This window comes from Pteropus alecto, unplaced genomic scaffold (assembly GCF_000325575.1).
Source record: "Pteropus alecto unplaced genomic scaffold, ASM32557v1 scaffold57, whole genome shotgun sequence".
NCBI lineage: Eukaryota > Metazoa > Chordata > Mammalia > Chiroptera > Pteropodidae > Pteropus > Pteropus alecto.
In genome coordinates, this window is record NW_006442508.1 from 5,093,973 (window position 1) to 5,108,638 (window position 14,666).

The 14,666-nt window shown below is 31.7% G+C and overlaps 1 protein-coding gene across 1 annotated transcript in view; it reads right to left on the reverse strand.

The window, feature by feature from the left end:
- Positions 1-1,991: 1,991 nt before the first annotated feature.
- The window catches only part of GABRG1 (gamma-aminobutyric acid type A receptor gamma1 subunit), a 57,244-nt gene continuing 44,569 nt past the window's right edge, over positions 1,992-14,666 (reverse strand). Inside the window, exons 8-9 of the mRNA XM_006922469.1 lie at positions 11,833-12,044; positions 1,992-3,046 (exon numbers count right to left, since the gene is read on the reverse strand). Of these exons, the coding sequence (XP_006922531.1) occupies positions 2,777-3,046; positions 11,833-12,044 (482 nt within the window). The 3' untranslated portion in view covers positions 1,992-2,776. The remainder of the gene's footprint in view (positions 3,047-11,832; positions 12,045-14,666) is intronic.

The following is a 14,666-nucleotide window of genomic DNA, read 5'->3' on the forward strand; positions in this document are numbered from 1 at the left end:
AGATAATCTAAGTATGTTTTTTCTAGAAACTATTTGGTATTTTAGAAATTAATTTTGAGTGAGACTAATTTTATCTAGGCAATTCAAGAATAAATAAAATATTATAATGTAATTGTACATCTAAGAAAATGAAATTGTGCCAGTTATAATATCCCTTCATGGAATCCCTAGATCCTGGTCATTTATTTAGAGGATGGGTCTAAATTAATTAATACTTTTTTCCAAGTGATTCTTAATCTTCTGTTTCAATTATTCTTCCCATTCTCCATATTCACTTTTTAAAATTAGTGTTAAAAACATTTAAAGCAGCTAGGAAACACAAATTCCATAATCTAATAAATTAAGACATCAACTTACTGGAGAAAGAGGAGCATTTTAAAAAAAATTATTTCTCAACGTGGCAAAACTTCTTTATAGAAGAAAAATAATTAGATTTCATTCCTTTTGAAAATTAGCTTTACTTGATTTCTTGTAAAAAAATCAAACTGCGCTTTCACCTTTTATTCTTATTTTAGAAATAATAATGTTTGTGCACCTCTATTTCTGAGCTACGTGATTAAATAAAACTGCTCAAAATACCACTGTCTTTAAAAACAAAGCTGTTGTTTTGATGGTATATATAGTGAATGTAACTAGAAAAAACATTTTTTATATTTTATCAATTTTATTTCTACTTATAAATATTGCCAACATTTAAAGCCAAGTTAAATGGAACACCGATGAGAAAATCAAGTTATTTATGTTAAGCATTTTAAGTATCTTAAAATATAGCCATGTTCAGAGAGACTTGAAAGAATCTCAGAATTAATACTGCCCCTATGACAACAGATTAGAACATGGAAATAGCCATAATATATTTTAGTGGTGTTTATTCTTCATGGGTACTTTATTTTTCATTTACCTCTAAATGAATGTTCACCTTAAGAATATTCATCAACAGTCGGTGTTATAAAATGAATGCATGAATAATTTGTAAGTGAATATAATACATGGCCAAAGTTTAATTTGGCTCTCCATTCAAAAAAAGCAATGTCGGTGGATATTTGGACATTATTTTTCAATTAATGCTTACTTTTTTTCAGAGATTTTTACAAGCAAAGTGAAAAATTCAAACATAGCTGGGCAACACATAATGGAATACATTTAGAATTTTTAGAACTATATATTCTAAAAACATAAGTATAACCATGCCAGAGCATCACTCATGTATTCGCAAACCATGTGAAGAAATTATTGTATTAGAAACTAGAGTGTTAAATGCACAGGCATCTTCCACATAACATAAGATAAACCTTGATCATAAAACTTCATCCTGATAGTTGCTCTTGGCAATAAGATTTTAAAATATTCTCTATGATCACTCTAGAAATTTTCCAGAAAATTAGGTGATTGTGAATGAATATGGAGTTTTGTCTTATAAACAATTAATATGCCAAACTAGTTACAGGAATATAATGAAAACCTGAATTTAACACTCCTCTTAACAAAAGATACTTTTTGGAAACTATTAACTAATAGGCTTTAAACTATAGTGACACTTTTTCTACTTCTGTCTCTAAGAATTTAGAGTCTCCACATTCATGTTCATTAGAGGTTCTTCTATTAGAACTCCATCTTTAAATGAGCCTGCTCTCATTTACTAGAAAAGAGAACATTATAACAATTTATAATGAAGTTATAAAACTAACAGGGTCTAAACTTAGAAGATGGAAAAAGCAATATGTGACAAATGCTTAAAAGCATGTTTCTAGAACATTTCTAGCCTGAAAAATGTTAATAGTTCATATTTAATACCATATCCTTAGTATGACCTGCTACTCAATTTGCTAGGTAATAATTCTTTAACTCTAAAGCACTGTTCTTCAGTGCTTTTGTTAACTTAGGGAATATAACACTTTTGTAGAACATAGAGAAAAAATCAATTCTCTTTGCATTTAATTTCAGTATTGGTAGAGCTAAATATTTCAGTGTTAATCTCTTCCTACTACATAAATTCTATGAAGCAGATAATAAAATGATTACATATAACATTCTTCTTTTTTTTTTACCTTATTCTTAAAAGAAATTACTTCAGTTATCCATCCTAGTTTGTAAATTATCAAAACTAAATATAAAATTGGAGTTCTATTTAATCCTGTGTCAAAAAATGGACTTGATTGAAAGACAGATAAAATTTGACCTTTTAACAAGGTAAAAATAGGCCTTTTCTTCTTTAATAAAGAATTTAAAAATAAATCAATTTCTTCTTGGGAGTTAAATATCTTGAAATTAATACCAGAAAAACATGGCTTTATGTTTTTAACTAGCTTATTCCAAAAAGGACATACAAATAAGAGGCAAAAAAATTAAATTAACAATATTTTGTAGGCAAAAAATTACTACATAAGTATCAGGCATTAGATCAGTGTCTCATTGCAAGTTATGATAGATTATATTAAAATAAAATATGCATTAAAATTATTCCATCTCTAAAATATGAATCAAGAAACTTATAAGTTCAAAATTGTAATATGATATAAGTAAAATAAATAAAATTCAAGAAAAATATATAACAGTATTTTAATATACTGAATTTTGCAACTAATCTGCTTTACATAAATTTAAGTAAATTACTAGGAAAACTGCTACTTTACCTATGAAAGCCTTAAAATGGTACTATTCACATTTTAACCATTGGTTTCTCTGTATTTTAAATTTAAACTTCATGTTAGTGAAGTACAGTAGGTTATATTAGAATTAGTCAAACTTCTTATGATTTTTTCTTAGTAAATGGAACTTACAAATAAAGATAGCCAACCCAATAAACCAGATTGAAGAGGGCAAAAGCTGTTGGGAAAAATATTCGGGAATAAGAATCAATTTTGGCAATGCGGATGTGTATCCTTCCTTCCCTCCACGATCCTGTTCTGCAGTCTTCAAAGCAGCAGAAGAAGCTAGCACAATCTTTGCCCTCCAAACACTGATACCCATAATCATCTTCTCCTTGCGGCAGAGAAATACTATTCATTGGAATCAGAGTGGATCCAGAATGGAGTCCAGTGGATATCTGAGTAAAATAATAAATGAGAAAGAAAAGAACATACTAAAGATTAATATGTCCTCTTAAGGTAAACTAAAAGATTTATATGGAATAAAAATAATCTTGGTTCCCAAAAATCAAAGAGGTATTCAATTTTAATGCGTTTTTAGATTATAATTTACTTTCTAACACATTACAATATTATTTTACATTCCAAAGATTATGTGGAAATATACACCCCTTGAAAATGAAATATATTGTATACTTTTAGAAAAATGATTCATTAAAATATTGTTAACCATGAATCTAATTTTAAAACAAAAAGAAACTATATTTCTATAACGTTATACACTAAAATATTTACAATGCCTATTTGTTTATTTTATGTTATGTAATTTATTTATTTTAGTAATAATAAAAACAAATAGCAAAGATGACATTTTGTTAATGCAAGAAACTTTGAAAAGCTGCAAAAGAATAAAAGAGATATGATGAAGTCTGAAGTAATGGGTAAACTCAAAGCATCATATTTGGGAGAGAGAATGTGCAGATTTTAAACTCAGGTTTATGAACAACTGGTGTTCAAAATTCATCTCATTCTACCAATGTAGCTACCCTCATAGCTGGAATTATGTTAGCACCTAATTTTTGTGATGGTTGTGATGAGTAAATTTCATAACTTATGTAAAATGATCAGTGTTCCATCTTGCTCAGTAGTAATAGCTACTATTATTATCAAGACTATTTGGGACACATATCATATAAACTTTCTAAGATACCAGGTTTTGAATAATATTTAAATAATAATAATAATTTTAAAAAATATAAAAAATAATCAAGCAATTACAGAGTACTATGGAACATTAAAAGAATCGTTTTGGAATCAGACAGGCTTGTTAGAAATTTGGTTAGAAATTCTAGCTCTGCCTAGTAGAGTTGTGTAACCTTGAACAGGAAATGTGATGCCTCTTCTGCCTCTGAGTCTTCTGTTGTACAAAAGTCACAATAACAATACACAGATTTGTTTGATTAAATGAGATGATACACACAAAACACCAAGTGGAATATTTGAAACATAGCAAGTATTCAGCTGCCAATAGGTAATACTTATTGTTGATAATGTCATTGTTAATGCTGATTCCTGAAGAGGATATATCACGATTGGCTCTAAAGTATGTTAAAACAAGCAATAACAAAATAACAACAAAAACCTGGCCATCATCAAAAATGTTACTGGAAAAAAAATTAATGAAACCTTGAATAAAATGGTAAGTATAATATGAATAATGGTTATGGTTTTAATAACTCTTTATCCTTAAGAACTCTGTTTATTTCAGGGGTTATCTTAAGATGTGACTTTACAATTTATTACAATTAATGGTTTTATTATCTAAAAAATAAATACAATCCTGAGATTAAGAAATTGTTTTAATCCGATTTTAAATTCTTTCTAATAAAAATGTTTATAATTCTTTAGCCCTAAATTTTGAAATAAATATAACTCGAACCCATAAAAATTTAATATTGTATGGAAAATATTTTAAATATTAAACACAAAAAATGAAAACTTCTAAAATTTGGACTTTTATTCAAATTCATTTTGTTCCTAAAGAAGAACATAGAATACAACTACAAAATATTAAAGATTCAGAAGATGCAAAAAGAAGCAAATGATTTCATTTTGTCGTCTTTGAAAAAGATAAATACACCACATAAGTCATAATATCCATATTAGAAACAAAATGTGCAGCCTGAAGATAAGGAGCAATGCCCTAAACACAAATAAATTCATGACTCCATTAGCTTAGATGTATCAAAAAGCAGAGGCGGTATATTATTAAATGTTAATGACAGATCTTTTGAGGTTGACACTTGAGGATATTTTACTAGACTCCTAAATTTTAGTGGAACACTAAAATTATGTACAGAAATGAGACAAATTGGTATTCATTTCCTTGTCACTTAATATTTAAATAGCATAATTCAAATGCTAATCAGAAAAGTGATTAAAATACAAGTTTGTTGGGAATTTCAATGTTATATTCAATAAAATGCATTCTATATATCATTAAGAACTGCCAAAAATGGAAATATAGTGTGTTTGTCAGAAGGTATCAATAGTACATGAAAGAGATGATTAAATACTACAGTGCACAAAAATAGACTAATATCTGGACTGATCACTTTAAATTGACAATTTTCCAATTTCTTGCTATCTCTCTGAAACATCAAAAATTTATAAGTTGAAAGAAACTACACTCTAATAAGTAGTAAATGTTAATATAAATAGACTTGTATATGCTGAGAAAAATATGCAAACAGCTGACATAGTACCAATAAAATAAAATATCTTGACTGGCAGATTTGTGACCTGGAAACGACTAAAAGATTAATTGAAAGAATATACACATTCCAAACCTTATTTATCAGAAGTGCAATTGTATTGCCCATTTTGTAAATTCTCAAGATTCTGCTGTCCTTCAAAATAGTAAACATTGAAAAAATAAATCAGTTTAAGTGATATAAAAAGAAACAACAAAATTGAATAGGATTTTCTTTAAATAATAAAGTTCGAGAATATATTATTTTTTTGTTATTACAAAAAGTCACTAAAAGGTTTTGGTTAAGATGGCCAAGTAGGTAATCACTGTGCTTACTTTCTCCCATGACCACATTAAAATTACAACTAAATTATAGAACAATCAACCTGGAGAACCATCTGAAGACTAACTGAATAAAAGTATAACTATAAGGATATAAAGAAACTGCCTCGAGACTAGGAGGGGCAGGGATGGAAAATGAGCTGGCCCCTATCTACATGAGAATCAGCAGGGTTATCTCCATAAGTGTCTCATGTGTGTGGCCAAGGTTCTCCTTGAAGAGCTATGAGTCTTAGCCAAGAGCACCAGGGCTGGGAAGAGAAGACCTCACAACATCTGGCTGTGAAAATCAGCAGGGAATCCATCCATTCCTGTGAGATGGAAGGCTACAGGAAACTCAGGCTTTCCTTTTAAAGAGCCCACACACAGAATCTCTCCCAGGCATTCTCCCTGGGCTCTGATAGAGGGACAGCACTGGAGTTATACAAGGGAAGACTGAGTTGTGCAGCTTCAGGTCGAGGGTTGGAGAGACAGCCACAGTTATCCCTGTGTTGAGCCCACCTCTCGTGTAGCTTTTGGCGGGGGAGGGGCACCATTTTCTCACGTTGAGCCCTCCTCAAACACAATCAAATATGAATCGGCATAGGCCTGTTGAACTCTGCTGGCTCTACCATGGTGACTCCCTGGGACCCTGCCCCATCCAATCTGCATACTACCAGAGGCATTTTTGATGGCCAACAGCCAGTAGGCAGCCAGAGTTGGTCCACACTGCAGATTTACTTGGAGAACTCTCTGGGATACAAGGGCCCAGGTAGACAGTTCTTGGCCTTGGTGTGATCAGAGACTTTTGCAAGTGGTCACAGGTTCAGCACTGACTTCAAATCTGTATCTACACTTACCTAGTGAACACCACTTGCCCTACTTGATAACACCCTGAGGTCCCACCTTACCTAACTCCCTTATTGCTTGAGGCTCTTTCAGTGGCTGAGCCTCACAGGTAGCAGGCTGGCGGCAGCAGTCCTTGGGATGTCCTACGCCTTTTGCTGAGCTACCCCAGGCCGGGTACTCATGACAGTTGTCCTCGGTTTTCAGCATAGCCTCTCCTCTGCAAATTTAGGTCCAGCACAGGCAGTGACCAACCATGGATAGCTTTGTAGCTTTTGTCAGATAGCCCCAAACTGATCACAGGCAGCAGCTGACCCTCGCCTGCATAGTTGCCCCTTTCAAGAGGCCACAAAACCAATGCTCATAGTCAGTGGCTTCAGACCACAACAAAGTACCACTCGATTAGCCCTAAAGCAGCATATCTAAAGGGTGGTCTGGGCAGGCACCAGAACCTACTTGGGCAAGTCCTCCTCCATGGGGTCAGCCCCATGCATAACAGCTTATACACTATGGGTATAGTCAGTTCTCACAATAAGCCTGATGATCAACCCATCCACTGATGGGCCAACAGAAATCAAGACTCAACTACAACAGGAGGGCACACACAACCTACACATGGGACACTTGTGGAGCACACAGTGCAAGTGATCAAGGAGACTGGGCCATACAAGGCACCTTCTATGTAAGGCCACCCAGCCAAGACTGAGAGACATAGCAGATCAACGTAACACGTAGAAATGAATCCAAAGAGGCAAACAAAATGAGAAAACAAAGATGCATGCTCCAAATTCAAGAACAGAAGAAAACTCTAGAAAAAGAACTAAATGAAATGGAAGCAAGCAAACTATCATATATAGAGTTCAAAACGCTGGTTATAAAAATTCTAAAGGAATTTTAGCATCTATATAACAAAAGACTAGTAAGCATAAAAAAGGGGAAAAAATAATAAAAACAGTCAGAATTGAAGAATACAATATCTAAAATGAAGGGTACACTAGAAGAAATCAACAGTAGATTAGATGAGGCAGAGGATGAAATCAGTGATTTGGAAGACAAGAAAGCAGAAAATACCATATCCAAACACCAACAAGAAAAAAGAATTTAAAAAAACTTAAGATAGTTTAAGGGACCTCTGGGACAATATCAAACATAAAAAGATGTGCATCATAAGAGTACCAGAAAGAGAAGAGAGAAACCAATGGATTGAGAATTTATTTGAAGAAATGATGATGAAAAACTTCTTTAACATGGTGAAGGAAATATACATACAAGTCCAGAAACCTCAGAAAGTCCCAAACAAGATGAACTCAAACAGTTCCACACCAACACACATCATAATTAAAAGAGCAAAGTTTTAAGACAAAGAGAGAATCTTAAAAGCAGTGGAAAAAAAAAAAAAAGGCAGTTAGCTATCTACAAAGGAGATCCTATAAGACTGTCAGCTGATTTCTCAACAGGAACTTTGCATGCTTGAAAGGATTCACACGAGATATTCAAAGTGATGAAAAGCAAGAACCTACAACCCAGACTGCTCTACCCAGCAAGGCTATCATTTAAAATTTCAGAAGAGATAAAGAGCTTCTAAGAAACTAATATAAAATTATATTGAATGTCAACTCTAATAGAAAAATAAAAATTAAATAAAAAGTTTCCCAGATAAGAAAAAGGTAAATGAACTTATCACCACCAAGCCAGTATTACAAAAAAATGTTGTAGGGACTTTATTAATGAAAAAGAAGGGGAATAAAAATAAATAACATAAATATGAATAATAAAATGATAATAACTAGGTACCTATCAATAATCACTTTTAAAATGCTCCAGTCAAAAGACATAGGATAAGAAAAGAAGATCCATTCATATGCTGTCTACAAGAGACCCACTTTAGATTAAAAGAGATACACAGACTGAAAGTAAAGGGATAGAAAAAGATATTTCATGGAAACGAAAATGAAAAAAATAGCTGGGGTAGGATCACTTACATTAGACAAAATAGAGTTTAAAACAAAAACTATAATAAGAAACATAAAAAGGCCAATTCATAATGATAAAGGGATCAATCCAACAAGAGGATATAGCCCTTGGAAACATTTATGCACCTAACATAGGAACACCTAAATACATAAAGCGAATATTAACTGACATAAAAGGAGAGATTGACAGTAATACAATCATAGGAGGGGAATTTAACACCTATTGACATCAAGGGAAACGGCAGCTTTAAATGACACATTAGACCAGATGGATTTAATTGATATTTTTAGAGAATTTTACTCCAAAGCAGCAGAATATACATTCTTCTCAAGTACACATGGAACATTTTCCAGGATAGTCCACAGGTTATGCCATAAAGCAAGTCTCAATAAATTTAAGAAGATTGAAATCATATCACGCGTCATCTCTGACCACAATGGTATGAAACCAGAAACCAATTATGAGAAAAAAAATGAAAAATATACAAACATATGGAGGCTAAATGACATGCCACTAAACAATAAATGGGTTAAGGAGATCAAGGAAGTAATTAAGATACCTAGAAAAAAATGAAAATGAAAATGCAACGATCCAAAATATATGGGACACCGCGAAAGCAGTCCTAAGAGATTCACAGCAATACAGGCCTACCTAAAAGAATAAGAAAAAACTCAAATAAACAATCTAATATTACACCTAAAGGAACTAGAAAAAAACAACAAAGACCAAAGTGAGAAGAAAATAATAAAGATCAGAGCATAAACAAAATAGAATCTAAAAAAAAATTAATGAAACTAAGCTCATTCTTAGAAAAGATAAACAAACTTGATAAACTTTTAACCAGACCCATAAAGAAAAAAGGATAGAGGACCCAAATAAAATCAGAAATAAAAAAGGAGAAGTGTCAACTGACATCACAGAAATACTAAGGATTATAAGAAAATAACTATGAACAATAATTATATGCCAACAAATTGGACAATCTGGATTAAATGGATATATTCCTAGACACATACAATCCTCTAAAACTGAATCAAGAAGAAACAGAATACCTACACACATCAGTTACTACTAATAAACTCAAAGCAAAAATAAAAGACTTGGACTGAATGGTTTCAAAGAAGAATTTTACCAAACATTCAAAAAGAATTAACACCTATCCTTTTCAAGGTATTCAAAATAATTAAAGACAATGTTAGACTCTAATCTCATTTTACGAGGCCACTATTACCCTAATTCCAAAACCAGACAAAAATATTACAAAAAAATTATGGAAAATTACAAGCCAATATCTCTGATGAACACAGATGCAGAAATCCTCAGAAAAATATTAGCAAACTAAGTTCAGCAATACATTGAAAAGAACATACACCATGATCAAGCTGTATTTATTCTTGAGATGCAATGTAGGCTCACTATCTGCAAATCAGTTAATATGATATACCACATAAACAGAATGAAAGATAAAAATCATATGATCATATCAATAGATGCAGAAAAATTAGTTCGCAAAATCCAGCATCAATTTATGATAAAAATTTTCAGCAAAAGAGAAATAGAGGGAACATATCTCAACATAATAAGAGCCATATATGACAAATTCACAACTAACATCATATTCAAAAGGAAAAAGCTAAAAGCATTTTTTTAAGATCAGGTATAAGACTAGGATGTCCACTTTCAGCACTTTTATTCAACATAGTATGGGAAGTCCTAGCTGCTGCTATCAGACAAGAAAAATAAATAAAAGATATCCAAACTGGAAAAAAAAAAGTAAAACTGTCATTATTTGCAAAGACAGGATACTATACATAAAGAATCCTAAAGATTCCACCAAAAAACTAGTAGAACTAAGAAATAAATTCAGTAAAGTAGCAGGATACAAAATTAATATTCAGAAATTGGTTGCATTTTTATATACTAGTAAACTGTTAAAATGTTGATAATACCCAAAGCAATGTATAGATTTATTGTAATCCTTATCAAAATACCAATAGTAGAAAATCTGTATTTTTTCTTTACCTAAAATTTCACACATAGATATTAAAGTTGACATCATTGCCCTTTGATGATTTGTCTCTTCAGGGGTCATAATATGTCCTATGAGTAAGTTGAAATACTGTCCACTTGAGAAAGTCGTAGGCTCAATGTAAGTCTTAAATGTGTACTGCCACTAATGTGTTGTGCTTTCTTTGAATATTGTGAAAATCTGAAAGCAAATTCACAAGGATTTGGTCCTTGAAGTATAACATGAAAAGTAAAATATAATTTATAAGTGTGGCCAAGTTTTATAAAGAAACTAATAAAAAATGAAGAGAGGAAGAAAAACATTGAATCTTAGAACTTGCAGTTAGAAGATAATATGAAAAACTCTATGCCTCATTAAATACATACTATGGTAGGCTTACAAGCTTGCCACTCTTGCATAACTATTTTATACAGTTCTCATTTATTTGGGTATTCTAGAACAAATCCTCTTTGAAAACATTTTTTAGAGTCAGCAATGAAGCCCTCCCCCCCCCTTTTTTTTATTAGTATTGAAGAAACAGATGTTTACTTTTCTAATTTCTATGAGAACAGGAAATAAAAAGGAAGGATTATAAGCTCTGGTACCAAAAAAGTTCTGAGTTTGAATCTGGGATCCCTTACTTCCTAAGGTTGTTCTTGTGCAAATTACTGAGCTCATATTCATGAGTATAAATGAAATCACACATGCAAAATACATAGGAGAGTGTCTGACATACTCAGTAAATGTTAGATATTACTTTAAGACTTTATAATTGCCGCTATAACAAGAAATTATAGTCAATCATCCAAAACTTTAGTATCTAAGAATCAATTCTAATATATCAACTTGATATAATATAAGTTAAGATAGATTTATGATTGGAAAGGGAGAATAAGACGGTACAATTATACAGAAACGAAAAAGAACTTTACAGCCATGACTTTCAAACACAGTTAAATACTGACATTAAAGAGAGATTTTTATATGTAAAGAGTTAATTTTCCAGGGTTATCTGTTATTAGAATTTCACATCCTCCCACAAACATAAAATCTCTTTAAAGAGTGATCTTAAGTAATTTCTTAGGTACAAGAATCTACCACTCAGAGAAAATTCATAGCATATGAAACCACTTTTTACAAAAGTTGTACAAGTCTTTTCTTAGGGGAAATATAAATACACTTTCCTTGGTGGGCAATGTTAGATACTCCAGTTTCATCTTAATTTTATTTATCTTTTGTTAGGGTAATTCAAGCATCCATATTAGTCTAAGCAAGTATAACATAGTATTCAAAACAGTATTTCTAACAGTAAGTTGCTGTTTATAAAATAGAGATTTTTAACATACCGAGGCCTTGTTTTTTAGCTTTCTGTCTCTAGTAGTCTTTCCTTTTTTGTTGCTGGTAAAATAATGCAAAGCGCCATATTCCATCAAGGCTGCAAAAACAAAAATGAAGCAAACAGAAACAAAGAGATCCATCGCAGTCACATAAGAAACCTTAGGTAATGACTTCCTGGCTATTGTACTCAAAGTTGTCATAGTCAGAACTGTAGTGATACCTGGACGGAGGGAAACAATAGAAGATGAAAAATAACTTAACAGACCATTTGTATTCTTTCATCCAATTTGGCAATAATGTGGGTGGAAATAAACAATGGAAACAAAAGGGTATGATTACTGTGATTTACAGAAAAAAAAAAATACTGGTAACCATAGCCATTTGTGTTTTAATCATCTAAATTCGTGGACTGCAAGTACTTGACTCCCTGTACCCATTCTTCCTTTCTCCATAGTGACAGATCATCTAATTTTTAGCTGTCATGAGGTTGCCTGGAAGGATAGCTTTCTTTGCTACCTTCTCTCAGCTATGTGTAGGCCACAGGCTGATATCTAGCCAAGAAGAATTAAGTCAAGAGTATAAGCAACATCCAAATGATGGCATTAAAAATGGGTAAAGGGAGTCAAAAGGTATAAACTTCTGGTTCTAAAATAAATAAGTTATGGGGATGTAACATACAGCATGGTGATTGTAGTTGACAATTGCTGTACTGCATATTTGAAAGTTGCTAAGAGAGTAGATCTTAAAAGTCTTCATCACAACAATAAAGATTATGTAACTGTGTATGGTGATGGATGTTAACTAGACTTATTGTGATGATTATTTTACAATATATACAAATATTGAATCATTTTGTATACCTAAAACTAATATAATTTACATATCAATTATATCTCATTAAAAACAAGATGGCATTAAAGAGATGGGAAGTATCCTTCTCCTCTCCCTCATAGTTTTCTACAAGACCATACTGCCAGAGTACCAGCACCATCTTAGAATATTAAGCGATCATGAGAACTAAAATCACCCACAACACAGTAGAAAGTTGGAAGGAGTCTAAGTATCTCACACTAAAATTACTCTTTGGCTACCTATCTCTGAACTTTTTTATATGAAAAACACTCATCTACCTAAAGTGATTTAAGTTATAGTGATTTGAGGTTTTCTGTCATATCCAGTTAAAATAAATCCAACTAGTACAGCTTTTTTATATGATAACTTGAATTAAACCTATATTTTAATTTCAAAGTTTAATTAAGAAATACAGGCAAAATTCTATCAAGGAAATACTTTAAAAACATAGAGTAAATTTCCATTTTTTGAAGAATTCTACATATAAACTTGGATATCTCTTGGGGCCTCAACCCTATGTGTGTACCTTTGGGGATGTGTGTTTGTCTTTACTCATGGCTTTCTTATAACTGCTAATCTTAGGCCCCCTGTGTCACAGCTGCACATGTTATCAATTTCTTCTTATCTAAACTACCCTAATCACTTAGGATTGAAAAAAATTAGAGATGACACAGGTATGATTGATTGAATGTCATTGAGGTAAATTTAGCTATTTATTTTGTTTTCTCTTCGTAGACTTTATTACTCATTGACATTTTATTATATGTTTTTTATATTTGTATATTACCCATTAGCCCACTAAAACATAAATGCCATCAATATGAGGATTTTATAACTATTGTCCACTGTTAATACTGAAGCACCTAGAACACTGCTTGTTTCATAAAAAACATCTAATAAATGCTTGTTAAAATGCAATGTTGAATCAACGAGCTCAGAAAATTGTCTTTCAGCTAGCTAGCTAGATAGACAGACGATAGATATACACTCTAAAAAAATAAACCTTGATCCTCCAACTAGATATGATCCACACTTATAAGAAATATTCTTCAAGTGAGAGCTGGATATCACTTATCTTTACAGTTGAAATGCTAATATTAAACATATGAATTCATTCAAAAACATAATTCCACATTGGCTATCCTCTTCCATGATACTATGGCATATAGTTTTTGGATTTGTACAGACCTAATGGTAGAAATAGTTCATTCAAATTCTCTTTCAAAAAAAAAAAGAATAATGTTTAAAAACAAAAATGTAATTTTTTAGTCCTATTTAAAGTATCATACAATCTAAAACAATTTACTCTGGCACAAAAAGTAACTTGAAATAATAATAATAATTGTTTAAATGGGAAACAAAACTCACATATGAGAGCATTTTATTCCTTAGATATGTTTACACCTCTGTTTAGACTCTCAAGGGAACTGCATTCAACTATAGAGTTAGTTGCCTCAGGCTTTATCTTGCTACTTTTATATGACTTGCATTTTACTGTATTTATAAAATGGAGTTATTCCCCAGCTATCAGAGAAATCACATGAAATCCTCTTCACTGTTGAAAAAAGAAACGACCCTAACTTTCTTTATGCTTTGTAAGAAACAACTATCAGTAATGTTATTCACAACTTTCACTGATCTTGGGAATGAATCAATTGACCAATAACTTGCCTTTGTATATCAATACATAAATGTAAGTTATTCTTTTGAACAAATGTATAATAATTAGATGCATTTTCTTATATGATTTTGATTACTGCAATAGATGCTAAAGAAGGAAAACAAAAGTCTACTTTATCAAGTGTGAATTACAAATTACCATTTTAATCAGTGTTATTGAACAGGCAACTCTCAAAATATTCACAGACTAATTACACATTTTATAGATTACAGAAGCCTAGAAGCTTCCTGTGTCTTTCAGTGACCTGCCTTTTAGAACAGCTGACTATTCATTAGCACCATTGTAAGAGCAAGGCACTTCAAAGCCTTC